The sequence below is a fragment of the Palaemon carinicauda genome, chromosome 9, assembly GCF_036898095.1.
Source record: "Palaemon carinicauda isolate YSFRI2023 chromosome 9, ASM3689809v2, whole genome shotgun sequence".
Lineage (NCBI taxonomy): Eukaryota > Metazoa > Arthropoda > Malacostraca > Decapoda > Palaemonidae > Palaemon > Palaemon carinicauda.
Window position 1 is genome coordinate 153,337,807 of NC_090733.1, and position 19,187 is coordinate 153,356,993.

Sequence of the window (19,187 nt, forward strand, 5' to 3'; positions counted from 1 at the left end):
TCCAACAGGTAAATTAGCTCTGTGATGAAAGGAAACAAGGAAATGAATAAACTGCAAGAGAAGTAATAACAATATCAAAATGGAATATTTTAATAACAGTAACAACATTAAATTAGATCCATCATATATAAATTATAAAAAGAAAAACTTTTTAGAAATATTGGATTCCATGAATTATTCAATCGTATGTGACGAGATGAAGTCACGCCTGTTAAATGGGTAGAGAAAGGAATTATTGTTCGAGTACCCAATGAGGGAAATTTGAGAGACAGGATTGGCATGAGATCATATTGTCAACAGTATCCATGAAAGTTTTTCAAACTTAATATCGAATAGAATAGAACTTGTAATAGATAGAATACTTTGAAAAAAGAAAGAAGGTTTTAGAAAGGTCAGAGGATGTTACGATTGAATTTTTATTCTACAACATATAGCTCAACAGTGTAGCGAACTAAAATCACCTCTTTTTTTATGCTTTTTGGGTTTTGAGAGAAAAATTTGATAATATTTAACGTAGTATGTTGAAAATATTCTGAGGCACTATGGAATAACAGAAAAGATTGTAAACATCATAATGTATATGTATAGGGCAGATTTTTGAAGGGTAATGGTTGATGGTGGTCTAACAAATGCATTTGAAGTCAAGACCGGAGTACTACAAGGTGGAATATTGTTCCCGCTACTGTTTATTATGGTGATTGATTATGCTATGAACAATGTAAGTCAAGGAATGAAAAATGGCATTCAATGGAAAGGGCACCAGAAATTACGAGATCTTGAATACGCAGATGTTATAGTTATAATTGCCTTTACAATGGCTGAAATGCAGGGAATGATTGATAGGTTAGTATTTGAGAAGACAAAAGTTAGATTGGTGATCAATCAGAAAGACAGAGATGATGAGGACGGAATATGCAATGGAAGATGAAATATCACTGAAAGGAAAAATGATTAATGACATGGAATCATTTAGATATTTAGGAACTATGATCTCTAATACAAGATCATAGAATTGAAGTTTAATGAGCGATTAAAAAAAGCAAAAGATAAAGACGACTGGCGAAATCTAACCGAGGCCCTTTGCGCCAATAGGAGTAGGAGGAGATAATGAAAAAAAGCAAATCAGGCAATGGCTAGGTTAAGTAAATTTTGGACATCAAATCACTTAAAATTACATATAAAAGTCATGCTAGTTATCAGTTTAGCGAGATCGGTGTTACTGTATGGACATGAGTTGTGATATGTTAATGAAACGGCATCCAACAGGTTTTGTAGATTTGGGAACAAAGCCCTCAGAAGAATATTGGGAGTTGATTGGCAGGACAGGATTAGAAATATAACTATAAGAGATATTATTCGAGTGCCATATGGGGATGAGATCATGGTGAGGAACAGATGGAGGTGGTTTGGGCATGCTTTTCGCACTCCCCAAGAGAGATTATTTCACCAAATTTTCAACTGGGCTCCACAAGGCACTAAAAGAGTTGAAAGGCGTAAAGCGTGAAGTAGGGGATGATAAATGGAGAAGTTTTGATTTATAAAGCTCAATATAGAAATGACTGACGAAATCTAACCGAGGCCCTTTACGTCAATAGGCATGGGAGATGCTGATGATGATAAATTTCAATACTCGGCCTTTACGTTCTGGTGAAATAAAAATAGGACGATATTTTTTTCACTTTGGAAAAATGCCGGGAGAGAGAGAGAGAGAGAGAGAGAGAGAGAGAGAGAGAGAGAGAGAGAGAGAGAGAGAGAGAGATTTGTCACTTTGGAAAAATGTAGAGAGAGAGAGAGAGAGAGAGAGAGAGAGAGAGAGAGAGAGATTTGTCACTTTGGAAAAATGTAGAGAGAGAGAGAGAGAGAGAGAGAGAGAGAGAGAGAGAGAGAGAGATTTGTCACTTTGGAAAAATGTAGAGAGAGAGAGAGAGAGAGAGAGAGAGAGAGAGAGAGAGAGAGAGAGAGAGAGAGAGAGAGAGAGAGAGAGGACTGAGTAAAACAAGCAAAGACTTTGTGCAGATAAAGTCAATTAGAACAGGTTTCATTTGTAAACTCAGGAAGGAAAGTGTTTCCGGTTGGTGATCTTTATCTTTGTTTATTTATATCTTCTTGGTTGTTTTAAGTCTACATTCACTAAACTGAACATTGAGAGAGAGAGAGAGAGAGAGAGAGATAACAATATACTATGCTTTCCCGATCACATCAGTATATAATAATTCGCCTGGAATAAAATTTCATCATGGGTTTAATTTATTAATGTATTTTAGAAAACTTATATAATTGGGCACAATTAAAAGAAGGTAGAATTGAAGAAGAGAAAAAGAAGCAACTACCCTAGCGCCATCTGTCTGTAGAACGAGAGGTCTGGTATCTAGTTTGCGTTTTTTGTAGTGTTTTTCATGATCCATGGACGCTGGTGTCCTTGTAATGGAGTGAACGGATGTTATAAGTAATTCGTTCTCATCTCTTCTCAGCAGTGAAAGCAGTAGCTCAAGTGAAACATAGTACCTGGATATAAATAAGAAGTATCATTTAATAATAAAAGTAAGTGGAGCAAAGCTTTAAGTGACGAAATTTAGGGTTGTGGGTTATACGGCTTATATTGTTGTATAGGGTTGTCGATTTAAAACCTTGTGTTCTGTCAAGGTGTGAAGTATTAGAAAATATCGATTAAATATTATATTTCGCCATTTGTTTTAGTTTATCTAAGTATTAGCATTAATTACTTATAAGAGATGCTCGGTTTATAATGGGGAAGACGCGTTCATTCCCAGAAAGTGTTGAAAGAAGCTAAATGAATTGTTTAGTTAATAAATGTAGTTATAATCGGAGTTGTAAATACTCTGTGGATTTTAGAGTAAAAATTGGCTGGTGTCTATAATTGAAATGGGCTTTTTTGACTTTGTAAATTTCGTGCTAATTGTGTTCGCCATTTATAAAAATCTACTTAAGATATTGAGTAATCTTAATCTTTTGACATTATAGCAATTTTTTCAAGATAACTTTTTTTCATGAATGCGTTTTGACACAAACTACATGCTTTCGTAAGTTTTCAATAATTGCTTAATCTATTACTGGGATATTTTATAAGATAACTTTACTTTGACGCTAATTTAATTTTTATAGGTAATTTTTATCACATTATGAATTATTAGTCCCCAGTAAATTTCCTTCTAGTCTTCTATTTTAATACGGCAATTTAAGTAATTTTATCCCGGCACTTCTAGTCTCCGGCAAGCTTATTACTGGTATTGAAGCACACTTCATAAACTCATGAATTTAGTCTGGGTGTCTTCCTATGCTTATTTCACTTAAAATGTTTTAGCTATTTTGTTTAATTTGGGCATCATACTATACTTAGTTTTGCTACACTTTTAATCTGAGAATCTTACTATACTTATTTTTGCCTTATTTTTGCCATATATTTTGGCTTGCTATACTTCTTAGTAGTTAAGCTATAAACTTGTAAACTTTACTAGTCATTTTTTTAGTGAGGCAGATTTGCGGAGACTCGCAGGGCTACTCTTTTAGCGCGGAAAACTTTCCTAATCGCTGATTAGTTGGACAAGAAAATTCTAACCAATCGGCTATCAGGGTATTTTTCAGTTAAAAGGCACCGCTGCAAGTCGGTGCAAATGCACCAAATTAAAAAAAGTTACTATAGTTTGTTTGCTGTATAGTGATGCCCTGTCATAGTTTTCAACTTTGATTCTTATGTACCCATTAAATAAGCACTATAATCTTTATTTTTTAAGTCTTTTAAGTCCTTTACTTTAAAGTAACAATAATCGCTGCGACGTTACGTTCTGTATCAGATAGGTTTCTTGAAAGCTGTTAATTAACTATTATCCATATGCGCACTAATTTAGTTCGATATCAATACTTCTGCTTAATATAAATCTTCTACATCTACAGTTAAAATTACTCGTGTGTAAGGTAACTTATAAAGTTTTGACTTTACTGCGAAAGACACTGTTTCAGTTAAACTACTTTTCTATTTTTTTTTTATAAATATCCCTGGTGCAAGTAACTCTTTCAGTTAGACTTTACTGTCGAAGAGCTTTTGTTTCACATTTAAACTACGGTGTTTTTAAAGTCTTCTTAAACTTTTTAAAACCTAGATATTACTGTGTACTTTTAAATAGTTTGTCATGGTCACAAGACTAATTTAATTCTTAGCAAGGGCATGATTTAAGAACGCTTATTATAGGTAGCTTTATATTTGATTCTCTTGTGTTAAAACTGATAATTTTTGGTAGTAAAATTTGCATTACGGAACTCGTGGCAAATATCATGTTTTCTGACTTGTATCTTCGTTATAGATTCTAACTTTTTTTCCTTTTTCTTAATCGTTAGCGGTATTTTGTTAGCGGTCCTAGTTTTGTTTAGTTTTAAAGAGTATATTAGATCTTATTTAGTAAAGACATTAGGAGTCTGTTATATTTTGATTTGACTTCCTTCTGCTTCTCATTAATAGCAATATTCTTCAACTACTCGTGTGCTTTAACAGTTTAGTTACTTTTGGATAGCTGTGAATCGCAGTCTATACCTTCAGATACTTATCATAGATTTTAACCTTAAAACATTCATGGTCTATACCTTCAGATACTTATCATAGATTTTAACCTTAAAACATTCATGGTTAATGTTGTAATCACTTACCTTTGATTAGTACTTATACTTATTATAGATTTTAACCTCTAACATTCATGGATATGTTGTATGATGCAAGCGTATAGGATATGTTGAATGATGCAAGCGTATAATTAACTAACACAAGCTTGTTAATTTTATTGCAACGTAGTTTTTTTGAATAGGGACTGTTGCTTATCTTTAATTTCTTTATTACAATAAAAAAAAACTCCTGCCGCTAAGTGTTTTTGAATAGGGACTGTTGCTTATCTTTAATTTCTTTATTACAATAAAAAACTCCTGCCGCTAAGTGGCGCGGCGCTATTATCTTACAGCTAAGCCTTTACTAGTCTGTCTACCAGGATAGAAGCCTGGCTATGCATATGCAGATTATTAATTGCCTGGCTATGCATATGCAGATTATAATTAATAGTCAGTCTTGTTTGTGGATACTTATCCTGTATGTGGATACACTTAGCGTATAGAAGGGTGTTTAATGTTTAAAGGATGCCTTTAGATACTTGCGTTGCAGTCTTAAGTGACTTTAGTTAATTCTTTAATTCTATGAATTGGTTTAATTCACGGTATTGCCTTATCAAATTAACTTTGAAAGCGGTTGGCTTAGGCAAGGTTTTTAAGCCATTTACCCTCTAGCTTAAATTGTCATGTATGCTTTATATGGAACTTATCATAATTCCGGAAGGTTTCTCAATTCCTTTGTTGCAATAAATTTCTTGTTTCCATTTTCAAATAAGCTTCGATAACTCCTCTTTAGTAATGTGGTAAACTTAGAATTTTTAGTATTTAATTTTGTTTTGAAATTTTTTTCCTGTTTTGGTTGTTCAATTTGTGTAGTCTTTGGATCTTTATTAATTTTGATTCTTTAACAGTATATTAGATTTAGTATTTTATTGGTTTTGTTTACTCCTTATATTCTCAACTTTGATATTTATGAACTTTTTAATCCTTAGTGTTAAATTTAGATTAGATTATATATTGTAATCGTTAGCTTTAGATACTTTAATCTAGTCTTACTTGGGAAGTTTAATTTTAAGCCTTTTATAACCTACAGTTTATTTAGAAAATATTAATTCACACTAAATTTTTCTTTTCCAGATGTATTCTGCACTCGTGACAGTGTTGGTTGCTCTTCTGCATCTCAATGTGGAGCCTGCTACTGCTGGATCGCTCAGACCCGGTAATTCTGGATCCCCTGGTCCAATAATTATCAGTCCAGGCTCAAACTTCATTGATTCTGGTACGGGTGGAAACTTCTTTGTATCTGGCAACAGTGAAAATTCTGGAACAAATTTTGGATCCACTTCAGGGCAGAGTTTTTCATCCTCCAATATAAGAGTTGGACCTTCAACGCCAGCTGGTGTTAATGTGGGAGGCTCTAATTTCTTTGGCCAAACTGGAATCTCTTCTGGACAATCTGTCTCTGGTGCAGGCAGACAGGTCTTAAATCAAGGTCAAGGATTTTCTGGTTCTGGCCAGTCGAGTGGGTCCAGCTTTGACTTTAACCAAAATCAAGGTTCAATTGGGCAGTCCAGTGGATCCAGCGGTAACCTACAGTTCGTAAATCAGGGACAATCTGGCCAAGCTGCTTCTGGATTTGGTCAGTCTAGTGGTTCCAGTCTTGGGTTTAACCAAAATCAGGGTGTAATTGGACAGTCCAGTGGATCCAGCGGTAACCTACAGTTCATAAATCAGGGACAATCTGGTCAAGCTGCTTCTGGATTTGGACAGTCTAGTGGTTCCAGTTTTGGGTTTAACCAAAATCAGGGTGTAATTGGACAGTCCAGTGGCAATGTACAGTTCATAAATCAGGGACAATCTGGCCAAGCTGCTTCTGGATTTGGCCAGTCTAGTGGCTCCAGCTTCGGGTCTAGTGGCTCCAGCTTTGGGTTTAATCAAAATCAGGGTTCAAGTGGGCAGCCTTCAGTAACTGTGATCCGGGGAACTGATGGTTTTGCAACTGGTACCCAGTTCAACCAGGGACAGGGTAGCTTCATCTCTAGCCCCAGTCAAGGCAGTGGATCCAGCATCAGAATTATTAACCAGCGTTTTGGGGGCCAGTCTTTTGGTTCCTCAAATCAGGGCAACTTCGCACAAATTTTAGCTCCAGAGACCATAACGGTGACTGATACTACAACAATAGACAGCTTTGTGACTGTAACTGAAACTATCCTCAACAGTGTACCAGTCACTATAACTGGATTTGCGTATGATACAGTTACTGTCACTACCAGAGGTGTAAGTATTTTAGATATTAAAAGTTCTAAATGCAATATTTTAGTCTTTCACAGATTAGATATTTCGGAAACTAATGATCAATAGTTTGTCTTAGTCTTTCATTAAATCTTATAATTTAGAGCTTCAAATTTTCTGGCAGCAGTTTTTCTCCCAATTATTAAACATTGAATAACTCATTAACTAATTTATAATTTATATCAATCTTAATAATACTGTATGTGAAATTTAATCTTGTGAAATCTAACTATCATGAATTTTCGAACAGCTCCACCAAACTCAAGTAGACGATATAATGGCGCTAACTACTACAATTGTAGAGAGACCCGTAACAGAGTTTGTAACAACTGCGAAGTCTAACTTCGTCTACGTGACAGAAGTTGCTGTAGATATCTTTACAATTACTCATACAGCCCACTTAATATCTCAAACAACTTTTACCACTGTAGTGGTTCAAACGTAAGTTAAAGTTCAATAAGTCGGTATTCATATATATATATATATATAAGAAATAGGCTTTCAAATTTTTAATTTGAAATCCTTCATCATGGCGTAGTCTTGACTTATTCAATTAGAGTGTCAGCATAGTTTAAAGATACATTCTAAAGCCTTTGATTATATTTTGTGTAAGCAAGTTTGGTTTCTGCAGTTTTTTCTTTACCAAAACAGAATTTTGTTCATTATTTTAGACAAAAACTCTTATCAGTATTTGCACAAACCACAGGTAAAACTTAGGCTTTCTGGTCGGGTATCTGTTTTCCCCTTAAGACCTTTTAATCTAGTTTCAGGTATGCTCAAGCCTAAAGCCAGGTATTTTGTCTGCCATATTTTTTTAAGGTCTTGGTCTTGGTTTAGGTAGAATAATGCTATGGAGCAATGCAATGGGAATCTATGAAAATAATGTATTCTCGTAATTTTTTCTTACTATGAGAAAAAGCCTAGCCCAATAATACTGTACTTGTGCATTGTAGTAATCTGTACATTAGGGCAAATCTTAAATTTTTATACATTTTTTTTTGTTATTGAAACTTTAGTACCTCAATTTAGTTGAGCTACAAGGGATTCACTTAGCTTGACAAGCCCTGGATTTCCTCCTTGGTTGTGATAATTTTAATCTAAAGTCTCATTGATTTAAATATTTTGATAGATTTTGCACCACCACCTTGAAAATAATTAAGGATAGTTAACTTTATTTGAAGTGCTCATTAATCTAATCTTCCTTTCCTAGTATTATTTGATTGACTTTTATATATTTTTTTCCAGACTGACATTGTCTTCGCCAATCGTCAGGACTTCACTGTCTACTCAAGTTGCAGTTTCCACTGAATTCAGGACTGTTGTTAATACAGTGTTCTCCCATGGCTATAACTAGAAGTTTAATATTTTTTTACTATTGTATTTTATTTAAAACTTTTGTATTTTAACTGCGCAATGTTAAGGCTAATATAAATAAAAAATTTACCGTATTACTTCCAGTTTAGGTCCTTTTTTATTGTATAGTTAACAGTTCTACTAGAACAACCTTGGATTTCCCAGAGTTCTGTGTAGCATTTGTCTATGCCATTTTCTGTCTTGACATTGCTACTCTTAAAGTAAATGTCTGGAAGCAGCAACTCTAAGACCACAAGGCATCTATTTGTATACATTGATTTGTCAACTTTGGCTTTCCACTTTGTTCACTAGTCTTAGCTCTATAAGTGAGTTTCTAAACAGATTGCTAGCACTACCATAACAGTGCCTTCGCATTTTGAATAGACTGCTGATTCCTGGTAATGGGTTGCCTGCCAAGCACTGCTGGGTTGTGTTGACCCCAGTCTTATGACCTCTTGGATATGGTTTGCTTAAAAGCTTCTCTGCACACGGCTGAAATCTCGTGGAGAAGGAGTAAACCTTGGTAATCATATAGAGGGGCTAATATTGCATTTACAGTATGATTATGGATAAATATTTTTGGCTGCAGATTTGTGGCATTCTTCAATAGGATAAATGGGAGGGTTTGAGGCTCTGAAGATTATGGGCAACTATCTTTCAGAAGACAGTGTCTATTACTAACGGTAGTTAATATCCCGGTAGGGTGTAGTTCAACCAGTGCCCTATCCTTTGTACTCTAGGTATTACGTTGGGGCATTTACAGCATCCTTGCATAACCTTCATAGTTCTACTATACCTCGGGTCCTGCCTCTTTAACCCCCTTTTTACGGGAGTTTCTATTTGGTGGGCTAAATCGCCTCTCCTGGCTCCGGTGTCTGGCCTTTTCAAAGGAGTGTCCTGTGTCTGGTATTTTCAATTTAGTGTGTTGGCTCCAGTGTCTGCCAATTTAAAATGCTTGTCCTGGCCCCTGTGTCAAGCCTTTTCATAGTCTACTGGTTATTGTGTCAAGACCTTAAAAATTTCATATTGTCCTGGCCCCTGTCAGGCCTTCTCTGATTCACTGTCCTGGCTCCTGTCTCGGCCCTTCTTAAATTAAGTGTCCTGGCTCCTGTCAAAGGCCACATCAAATTCTGTATCCTGGCTCCTGTCTCTTTCTCAAATTCAGTGTTCTGGCTCCTGTCTCGGGCCTTCTAAAATTCAGTGTCCTGGCTCCTGTCTCAGACCCCCTCAAGTTCAGTGTCCTGGCTTCTGTCTCTTCTCAAATTCAGTGTCCTGGCTCCTGTCTCAGGCCTTCTCAAATTCAGTGTGTCCCGGCTCCTGTCTCAGGCCTTCTCAAATTCGGTGTGTCCCGGCTCCTGTCTCAGGCCTTCTCAAATTCGGTGTGTCCTGGCTCCTGTCTCAGGCCTTCTCAAATTTGGTGTCCCGGCTCCTGTCTCAGGCCTTCTCAAATTCGGTGTGTCCTGGCTCCTGTCTCAGGCCTTCTCAAATTCAGTGTCCTGGCTCCTGTCTCAGGCCTTCTAAAATTCAGTGTCCTGGCTCCTGTCTCAGGCCTTCTAAAATTCAGTGCTAACTGGCACCTGTCTCAGGCTTTCTAAAATTCAGTGCTAACTGGCACCTGTCTCAGGCTTAATTAAATTGAGTGTTCTGGCTCCTGTGGCAGGCCTTCTCAAATTCAGTGTCCTGGCTCCTGTGGCAGGCCATCTCAAATTCAGTGTCCTGGCTCCTGTGGCAGGCTCTCCAATTCAGTGCCTTTGTTCCTTTGTCAGGCTTTCTCAAATTTCTAGTCCTGGCTCCTGTCAGGCCTTCTCAAATTCAGTGTGAAATTCTTTAGTTGGCAAAGTCCACTCGGCTTATGATTATTCTTGGAAATTAGATTTTTGTGCTTTAAAAGTGCTATTTGGCAAGTTTGATATAAATTATCAATATATACATAATACAGCGGGCCGGAACTGCGAACTCTTTAATAAATAACGTTGGCATACAGCTGTGAATCCTTTAAGTTTCTGAAATTTATTAAAATGCATTTAAGCATATTAAATACTGCAAATGCTATTGTTGCAATTGTTCATAAGTTATTAAAGCTTGCTTGAGTAATTTAACTACAGTATAGTTACTCCTGCTAACAGTTTAAACTTGACTATTGCTTGGATCAGATTAATCCTCCGCCTGTGATTAGATTGGGCGTACAAGATCCTTAAAACTATCGGTACATACTTATGAATATTTTGAGACCAGTAACATAAGTATTGGTTAAGATTTGTTTTGGTCGTGTTGGTAGCCCTTTAATCCTGCTGTGATGGCAGCGTTCATACAGATACATTTCGATAGCTTTAGATTTACTGTAGAATCCCCAGTATATTTGTACTTTAATTAGTTTATTGACACTATCTTGATAACGTTCAACTTGCCAACCTCCCGTAAATCTTAACGTTCAACTTGCTAACATCTCGAAAAATAAAGACTTGTTTCCTAAAATTGCATATCATACCTTAAACTGATAGTTTCAGATTAAAACTTTGGCAGTAGACATTTGTCTTTGCCTTATATTCATACTGGCTATAGATTAATGTAATCAATTTTACGAAATATTACTCAAGGTATTTTGTGTTAAATGTTAGATTTGCATTATTAAAGGTTTTACTCAACTAAAATTTTCCATCTTGTACAAAAAAGAAATTCTTGAAATGCCTGGGAAATTCATAAGAGAACATAGAAAAATTACCCCATCACACAGCAACGAATATCATTGCTGCTAATGTGCCTAGTGATGTATCTCCCTAATTAGTTTTCCTTTGTGGGATGTAAGGGAGACAACAGAGGATGGGAAGGGAAGGTGCAAGGAAGTGAGCTAATCTAATAAGACACCTGTATGCGAGCAGTTCATCGCGGAAACTAATTAGGGGACGGCGTGAGAATGGGTGGAAAGGAACAAGTTTCGTCTTTGATAAGGACAAATGGGAGTTCTCGGAAACCTTGTGTATGTCCAGTTCTATTCTGGTAACAAGAATGGTATCTATGAATGTCATTTTATTCTCCCCTATATAATAAAAGCAACGGAAGTATGCGTGTGTATGTATATGATCATAATTTTCCATTCCCGCTGTTTACCCCGTAACTCGGGTAGGGAGTACTCATACCCTGGCGAGGAAGTGGGTTGCTTGTGCGTCTATGTGCACATCTAAATACTTAATATTGTCTGGTCGTGTTCACTATTTGTATCATAAATATATGAACCTTTTGAACGTCGTTACTCGGTAAAGTTTGTATTGTCTTAAGCAGATGATTTTAAATTGTCGTAATGCAGGAATTTCACTACTATATAAGTATCATTACTTTACGTGTTACGAAATTTTAATCATAAAAATCCCGCTGCAATTCGATGAGACGAATTCACTGTAATACTTCCTCCTTTGTGGTTGATATTACCAAACGACAAATCACATGTCATTGTAGAAAATATGGTGTTGTGTTCTTTGTTTACATATTTGTGTTAACTCACAAGTTGCAAGTTTAAAAACCTTAATTGTTATGCAATAATGTCAAGAGTTATTTTGAAAGTAAAATGTGCCACTATTCTCAGAAGAAAAGTTAATGTTCGCCGTAGAAGCATTAGCTTCACCGTTCCTCCTGCTGCTATATAAACTCAAAGCAGGTGGCATTATTAATAGCAGTAGTTAAACTTAATATTTATTACACCTATGTCGGTTTCATTAATGTACCCTTAACGGCTTTCAATTTTGAACATGAATAATCACGGAATGTATATACTAAAACGTGTACTAGTAAATATTCGGACCTTTTCTGTTTATCCGGTGTCTTCTCTTTTTGCATTACGGGAATAATCCCCTGGTGAGTTGGTAAGTCCATATTCTTTTAATTCCAATAAAAATTAGTATAGCACGCCTGTATATTTTAGGTTAGGCCATCTATCTTTGCGTTTGGTCGGGAAGTCTATTGGGGGAAAAAAAACTTATTTTATGAAGCAAAAGCTTAAAAGGTTTTGCAGCAAGATATGAGAAAGAAAACAGGATGGAGATAATGTTCAAAGCTAATTGATGCAGCTATGGGCTAAAAGTTGGCTGAAAAAACAAAGGATTGCCTGGAGTCCAGGTAACTGGTGTAAAGCTATTTATAAAGACTGAAAAAAACTAAAGTTTGTGTAGTATTTTTCTTTAATACACGCGTATGCCGGTGTAATGATCTGTTTTCTCCCTGTTAGAAATTTCCCCAGGAGGAAATCTTCCCCGGGATATATATCCTCCCTGGGGGAATTTTGTCCCAGGATAAAAGCGCCCCCCCCCCCCTCTGGTCCAAGATTCCCCTAGGAGCATCAATTTTCCTCCAAGAGATTCCGCAACCCCACTGCTGTTAGGCTATAGCTATGACGACGTACAGCAAGTAGAGTTTCATGGTGATTTACGGTTCACCTAAAGTAGTGAACACCTTTTTGAAATGTAATTGTGTTATCTATTAAACATTAAAGTGGCCTAAATGTGATTCTGGATATTCTTTTATTGCAGACCAACAAATTTCTCTTGTAATTCGACTGTGAAGATTACTAAGACAAAAGAGACGTTGGAGTCAATCGTAAGGTATGGAATTATTTATTTACTTTTGAGTTTGTGACCTAGAATGTGACTTTGGATGGGGGTCCGGGGCCTTGCCCTCTGACTAGGTCTGTGTACTTGGCTGGTTTGTGACCTAGGAGGGGATGGGGGTCCGAGGGGCTTACCCCCAGGATAGGTCTTTGACTTGGGAACTATTAGGTTAGGTTAGGTGGGTGTAGGCTCTGTGGCCATTTCTCGAAAGTGGTAATAATCATGTTTGTCCTTTTCGCCCACCCAAAGTCCCAGGTCCCCACCTGTGTCCATCTGGAAAGGGGGGGGGGGAGGCTATTTGCGGTGGAAATAAAGGTCGGGGCTTTTATGTAAGGGCGGAGGTCTGAAATTTCCCCCGGGGGAATATCATCCCCGGGATATTTTCCCTGGGGGAAATTTATCATAAGATTATTTCTCCTGTGGGAATTTCAGTCAGGGGTGGGCGGAATTCCTGCTACACCGTTTACCTATTGATGAGGTTCACAGTAACTTTCAGAATATGTCCGTTGAAAGACAAAGCCCCTTTGGGTATTGACACACGGCAATAATGCTTCCCATTCGACATCTGACTGGAGGAGAGTGCCGTTGCAAAGATGCAACAGCGGCAGAATGGTTCGTAACACGAGCATTTGGAAGTGTGTTTATTGATGGGGAGGAGCGAGCAGAAAAGGGGGTAAAGGGAAATAGAACAAAAGCTGGTTTATTTAAAGGTTATTTGTAATAGTGATGTGGCACTTAAGAAAATACAAGGGATTATTGCTTTCAAAAATTTACATTTTCTTTATTAATTGTTCATTACTTCTCTTGTAGTTTATTGATTTTACTTTTCTGGACTTTTTTTCCCTGTTGGAGCCCTTGTGCTTATACCATCCTGCTATTCCAACTAGGGTTTTAGCTGAGCTAATAATAATAATTAATAATAGTAGTAAAAGACAACCAAGACTAAACTTCATTATTCCAACCATATTACTAATTTCTAAGAGTTGATACTGTAACATACAAATTGAGTAAACTTGAGCTTTATTTCATTCAATGCAATTTTAATTTGTTTCGTAAAATTATATATCCAAATGATATAGTAAGATAATTTAATAGTTTCAGGAGATAGTTTAATTTTCATTCTCGCAATATGCTCCTAGTTCAGTGTTTTATATTCGAATATAAAATAACGGAATCCTTAATTATTATTTATCTTGGACAGTTACTCCTAAAAATAAGAAAAACACCAATCTGTAAACAGGATATTTGAAAAAATAAAGCAAAGGTGTATGTCAAGTGTTAGAATTCATTCGAATTGTCATATTTATGAACTGGCGGCTATACCACTTAATGCAATCTTGTTTTTTTTTCTATCTTCAATGAATTTAGTCACTTGTTTGCATTACCAATTTTATTGGTGTTAACTAATTTAAATTTCCCAAGATGTCATTAATCATAGTGTTAGCCCACTGCACTACCAATGTAATATAGGATCCAGCGCACTTGTTTAAACCAATTGACAGCTTTACACTGATGACAGATGAGCTTATAGAGTCATCCAAAAATATATTTAAATCCGTCCGTAAACAAATCAAATAGAGCAGGTTTAAGGTTTCGTTCACACGACCAGGCACTGTCGTCTAAACAAAGACAGTAAATAGATATTTATGGACGGCAGGAATGGGCGTTCATTATATCAGGAGCGCAAAGAGCGTCATGGATCTAGCAAAAAGACGTGAAGTCCCTTTTTCATGAGGTGGATATTCAGGGCCGGCACAGAGTTGCCCGAGATTCTCTAGCTTCGAAAGTGTAACCAGATCAAGCAGTTTGCACAGGTTGGAGGACGTATGACTTTGATGATCAGACGGCAGATTATGTTCAGAGCTGTGCTAAAGTAAGTCTCCTCTATTCAGCCGGCCACCCAGTGATTCAACAATAATCAGTTACCAAAATGATTTGTCCATGGTTTCCCAGTCTATGACATCTGCACTCTCTATCGTCAGCCATACAACTAAAGTGTTGACTAGTGTCTGCTCTCTGTGCACTTGGGTCACACCTATGTTAGAGGCTTTAGCCATGGTAATTGTGTTCGTTCGCCTAGCAAATATAAGTAATTTTAAAAAAATAAGCCAGTAATAGCCTCTCGAACCTTTCAGATTAAAAAAATAATGGTTCCTGTCCTGTAAAGTTAAATATTGCCTTATGGGTAGAACACGAAGAGACTAAAGGGACATGTTAGCATTATTTAATAAGTTTTAAATGGCTTGGGAAAAAGAACCAAAAATCCTGTATATTCAAAAAAGTAAGAATTATCAAAACATTTGAGGGACAAAACCAAAACCTGCCCAACAGCGATAGTCTGATATATAGTTGAAAGACTGCCAATATACCAATTCCATGACCCAGCTACGAAAAAGGGTGTAGTTAAAAGTCTATTTATAAAGGCTACCGACTTCACTTGAACCAAAGTTAGGACCATGATTTATCCAGCAAGATCTGGCAACTCTTACCAAACAAAACAGGCTACTCATGTGGATACGTGGTAACCGCTTTAAAGAATTCAATGGTATCAAGGTTAAAAGTCCATCGCGACTTTAACCATCCAAGAGGATGAGAGAGAGAGAGAGAGAGAGAGAGAGAGAGAGAGAGAGAGAGAGAGAGAGAGAGAGAGAGAGAGAGAGAGAGGGGGAGGGAAAAAAGGTATGAAGAAATATGCCAGTGATAATATTACACCTTAGATTTTCCAGAAGTTTTCCTTTATAATGTTTGAATTATTCAGCCAAATGATGGTTAAGCTATATTAAAGCTATTGTTTCCATATTTTAAGTCTTAAAAAGATAGATTACTCAATTAGAGATCTAATGCAAGACAGTGGAAATCTTGACTCATACTTCCATAACCCACCACACATTTGAAAATAAATTTTTGCTTCTATTTTTTTTTTATTTATTTGCACCACTCTACATTAATAGACTAGTTGTTTACATAAGTAGTTTTGCATAGTTAAGAGAAGACAGTAAATTTCAATGCTTAAAAATTCAAATAACTTAAAAATTACAAGTACCCATGGACAAAAACAGTATTCACAACAGTGCGGTGCTCCGTGCTAGTTTCAGTCGCGGTGGTCAAGAAAGTCCTGACAACTGGGGAAGACATTGTCAACCTGTAGATAAAGATGGGTATAATTAATGTTTAATTCAGTTACGCTTAAAAACACAGTATGTACATTACAAAGTCACATTCTAATACATCCTGAAGACATTTATGAGTTAAAAAAGTTGAAAATTCCAGAAGCTTCTAGACAGGACTTACGTTTGGGTAACGACAGTAGTGTGAACAGTCTGGGATATCAGATGAGCGTTATGAGTTATAGTGTACATTTCCACCGAAACATCAGTTACATAAATGAAGTTAGACTTAGCAGTTGTTACAAACTCAGTCACTGGTCTATCGACAACTGTTGTTGTCAAGGCTACAACATCATCAACGTCAGTTTGGTGAACCTGCAAGTAAATACAGTCTTTCAACAAATAAGTTGTCAGAGCTACAACAAACATCAGTTTTAGTGACCCTGCAAAAAAACAAAGTTGTCACTAGAATTTCGAAGTTATTTTAAAATTTAGTTAGTTTAATTTAAAAAATTTAAACTCCATACTTACGCCGAATGTTGTAAGAGTGACAGTGTTCACATTGAATCCAGTTAGTGTTACTGGGACACTGTTCAAAATGCTCTCTGTAACAGTCACATAGTTGTCAATCGTTCGCGTTTCAGTAACAGTTATAGTTAGTTGCTGCAAGAAGTCTGCGAAAACCCTTCCTCCTTGAGAAGATTGGCCAGGATTGACAATGAACTGCGCGCCTCTATTTACGAACTGAGAGCCAGAGCTACCAGACACCGATCCTCCTACATTCTGTATGAACCCGGTGCTTGACCCAGTACCAAAGGCTGAACCAGCACCAGATCCTGAATCTGTACCAGATCCAGAATTTGATCCAGAACCAGATCCTACACCAGAGTCAGAACCCACACCAGATCCAGTAACGAACCTTGACGAACTGGAGAATGAGCCTGAGCCCGAACTCCCAGTGCTGCCACTCCCACCAAATTGAGATCCAGATCCAGTTACAAATCTGGAAGATGCAGAGCCCGAGCTCCCAGAGCTAGCACTTCCAGACGATTGAGAACCAGATCCAAATGCAAAGCCATCTGTTCCAGATGTAACTACTCTCCCGGTTCCAGAAGTAGAGCCCGTAGAACTTTGTGCTAGTTGTGGACCTCCAGCTACACTGTACACAAGTGATAGAAGGGCTAATTGAATAGCTGCGGAATGCATCTGTAAGAGAAAAGTTGGAGAAACTGTTAAAAAGTTAACTTTAATTTGTAGGATGAACACTTTCAGTACACTGGAAACATTACAACCATGAAAAAAAAACCAAGTTAACCTGTTAAAAGGTTAACTTTTATTTGTAAGATGAACACTTTCAGTTCACTGGAAACATTACAACCATGAAAAAAAAAAAACCAAGTTGGCCTGGTACCAACAGCATACAAAAAAAAAAATCAAAATAAGTAAGCAACTGCAAATAAAATATCAAACTAAGCAAGTTATCTATGTAAACATGGGCCGAAAAGTTTTTAAAATTGTGAATGGGGTGCAGGCTACTAGGAAAGTTTTAGAAAGTACAGCATACCAAAGTTATGAGTAATTAGAAATAAATATCTTAAAATAGATGACCTCTACAGTACAATTATCAAGGTTCCGTTAAACCAACTTGCAAGCGTCAAAGGAAAAGTGTAATTAACTATTTAATAACCAAGAAATTAAATAAACCTGTACCTATGGATAACACATTAACACATACTATTAACACATCCTAAATCCTATCAGTATAGGAGATAACTGAAACATTTATCCAAGAGTAAATTTACTTCCTATCACAACATTTTATCGAAACAAAATTGAAAGATCCCATTAAGAATAGGAAGAAAAAGTTCCAATATTAAAAGAAAGATCACTCATTACAGTGATAACGACGCAGCAGGGTTAGGCGATACAAAGAAATAGCATGCATGTAAAACTGATCAAATTATATTGAATTATTTAGTTATAAGATGTCACGAGTGAATAAGGAAGATATCTAGTGTGAAAGGAAAAAGCCTATTAGATAAAGCATTTTTAATCTATGGTTGATAACATGTCACGAGTGAATATGGAAGATACCTAGTGTGAAAGGAAAAAGCCTATTAGATAAAGCATTGTTAATCTATGGTTGATTAAGGGGTCAATGTAGTTCATAAGATTCATAGTAACCAAACATTTTACAGGATAAAGTACTATTGATTATTATCGATAAGTGTTGCCGTGTTAAAAGATTTAATCCCACTAAATAAAGAGACCAAAAAATTTGTTCACTTTACACAGTGTGTAAAGAATAAACTTTTAAACTTTACCCTAAGATATGAATATATACAAAAGTTCAGCATATGGTGTTGCCCATTGTTTAGCTCATGGGCAATTAATCATTCGGTATTATGCATTTTACCACTACGTAAACCCGGTAAGAAAATTTAGCGATACTTCACAGGGCATCTTCGTTTGAGAGACTAATTTAGTCTTCTAGAACCTCAAATCATTTAGTCCCAAGCAGTAAACCGGGAAGAAAATTTATCAATAATTCACGGGGGCATCTTCCATTTTTGAGACCAAATGATGGTCTTCTAGAAACAGACTTATCAAGTCCCAAGCATTTAAGTTTTAAAGCTAGGAAAATAACTATGTAAAAATATAAAAAAGTTAAGATTTTGACGTAGTTTTGTACACTAAGCAAGTTGAGGTGAAAATTCGTGAAAACTAATTTCGCTAAACGAAATTGTGAAATCTTTAAAACAAACGCAAATATTTAACTAAAATCTAATATCTAAAGAAAACTGAAAACTAACAACGCAAAAGGGAAATCAAAAAACCTAAACTTAAGAGAAATCCACATACCCTCAAGTACACGCACAGTCATGCATTTAAGCACAGCACTATCTAATTAAAACAAAGTACACAAAGCTGAATTAAGTTTGTAGTTATATTTTCGGAATACCGTGGTACAGAAATAGATTTAAAAGTTATTTTCATCCTTCATCCTAACCTCAAGGTTAAGTTTAAATTACAGAATCTGGATTAGAGGAAAGTTATTGTAAAAACAGATGAAGTAACTTAATTAAATTTAGATTAGCTAAAGTACTAATTTGGCCTCGGGTTAAAATAGTACAATCCCATATTATATTGAGACCGCTTTTAATTTAAAGTTTGACTAAAATTAAATAAACCTTGCCTCATGTCACAAGAGTATTGTTTATTTATCAAC

General features: G+C 36.2%; 2 protein-coding genes across 2 annotated transcripts in view; one reads left to right on the forward strand and one right to left on the reverse strand.

The window, feature by feature from the left end:
• Positions 1–2,448: 2,448 nt before the first annotated feature.
• On the forward strand, positions 2,449–8,346 carry LOC137647300 (protein rtoA-like). The gene is made up of 4 exons (XM_068380693.1): positions 2,449–2,541; positions 5,746–6,885; positions 7,151–7,341; positions 8,146–8,346. Exons 2-4 carry the CDS (start codon positions 5,746–5,748, stop codon positions 8,252–8,254), a joined length of 1,440 nt encoding a protein of 479 aa, XP_068236794.1. The 5' UTR covers positions 2,449–2,541; the 3' UTR covers positions 8,255–8,346.
• A 7,203-nt stretch (positions 8,347–15,549) lies between these two features.
• LOC137646939 (uncharacterized) overlaps positions 15,550–19,187 on the reverse strand; it is a 4,360-nt gene continuing 722 nt past the window's right edge. Inside the window, exons 2-4 of the mRNA XM_068380011.1 lie at positions 16,490–17,164; positions 16,143–16,333; positions 15,550–15,993 (exon numbers count right to left, since the gene is read on the reverse strand). Of these exons, the coding sequence (XP_068236112.1) occupies positions 15,885–15,993; positions 16,143–16,333; positions 16,490–17,164 (975 nt within the window). The 3' untranslated portion in view covers positions 15,550–15,884. The remainder of the gene's footprint in view (positions 15,994–16,142; positions 16,334–16,489; positions 17,165–19,187) is intronic.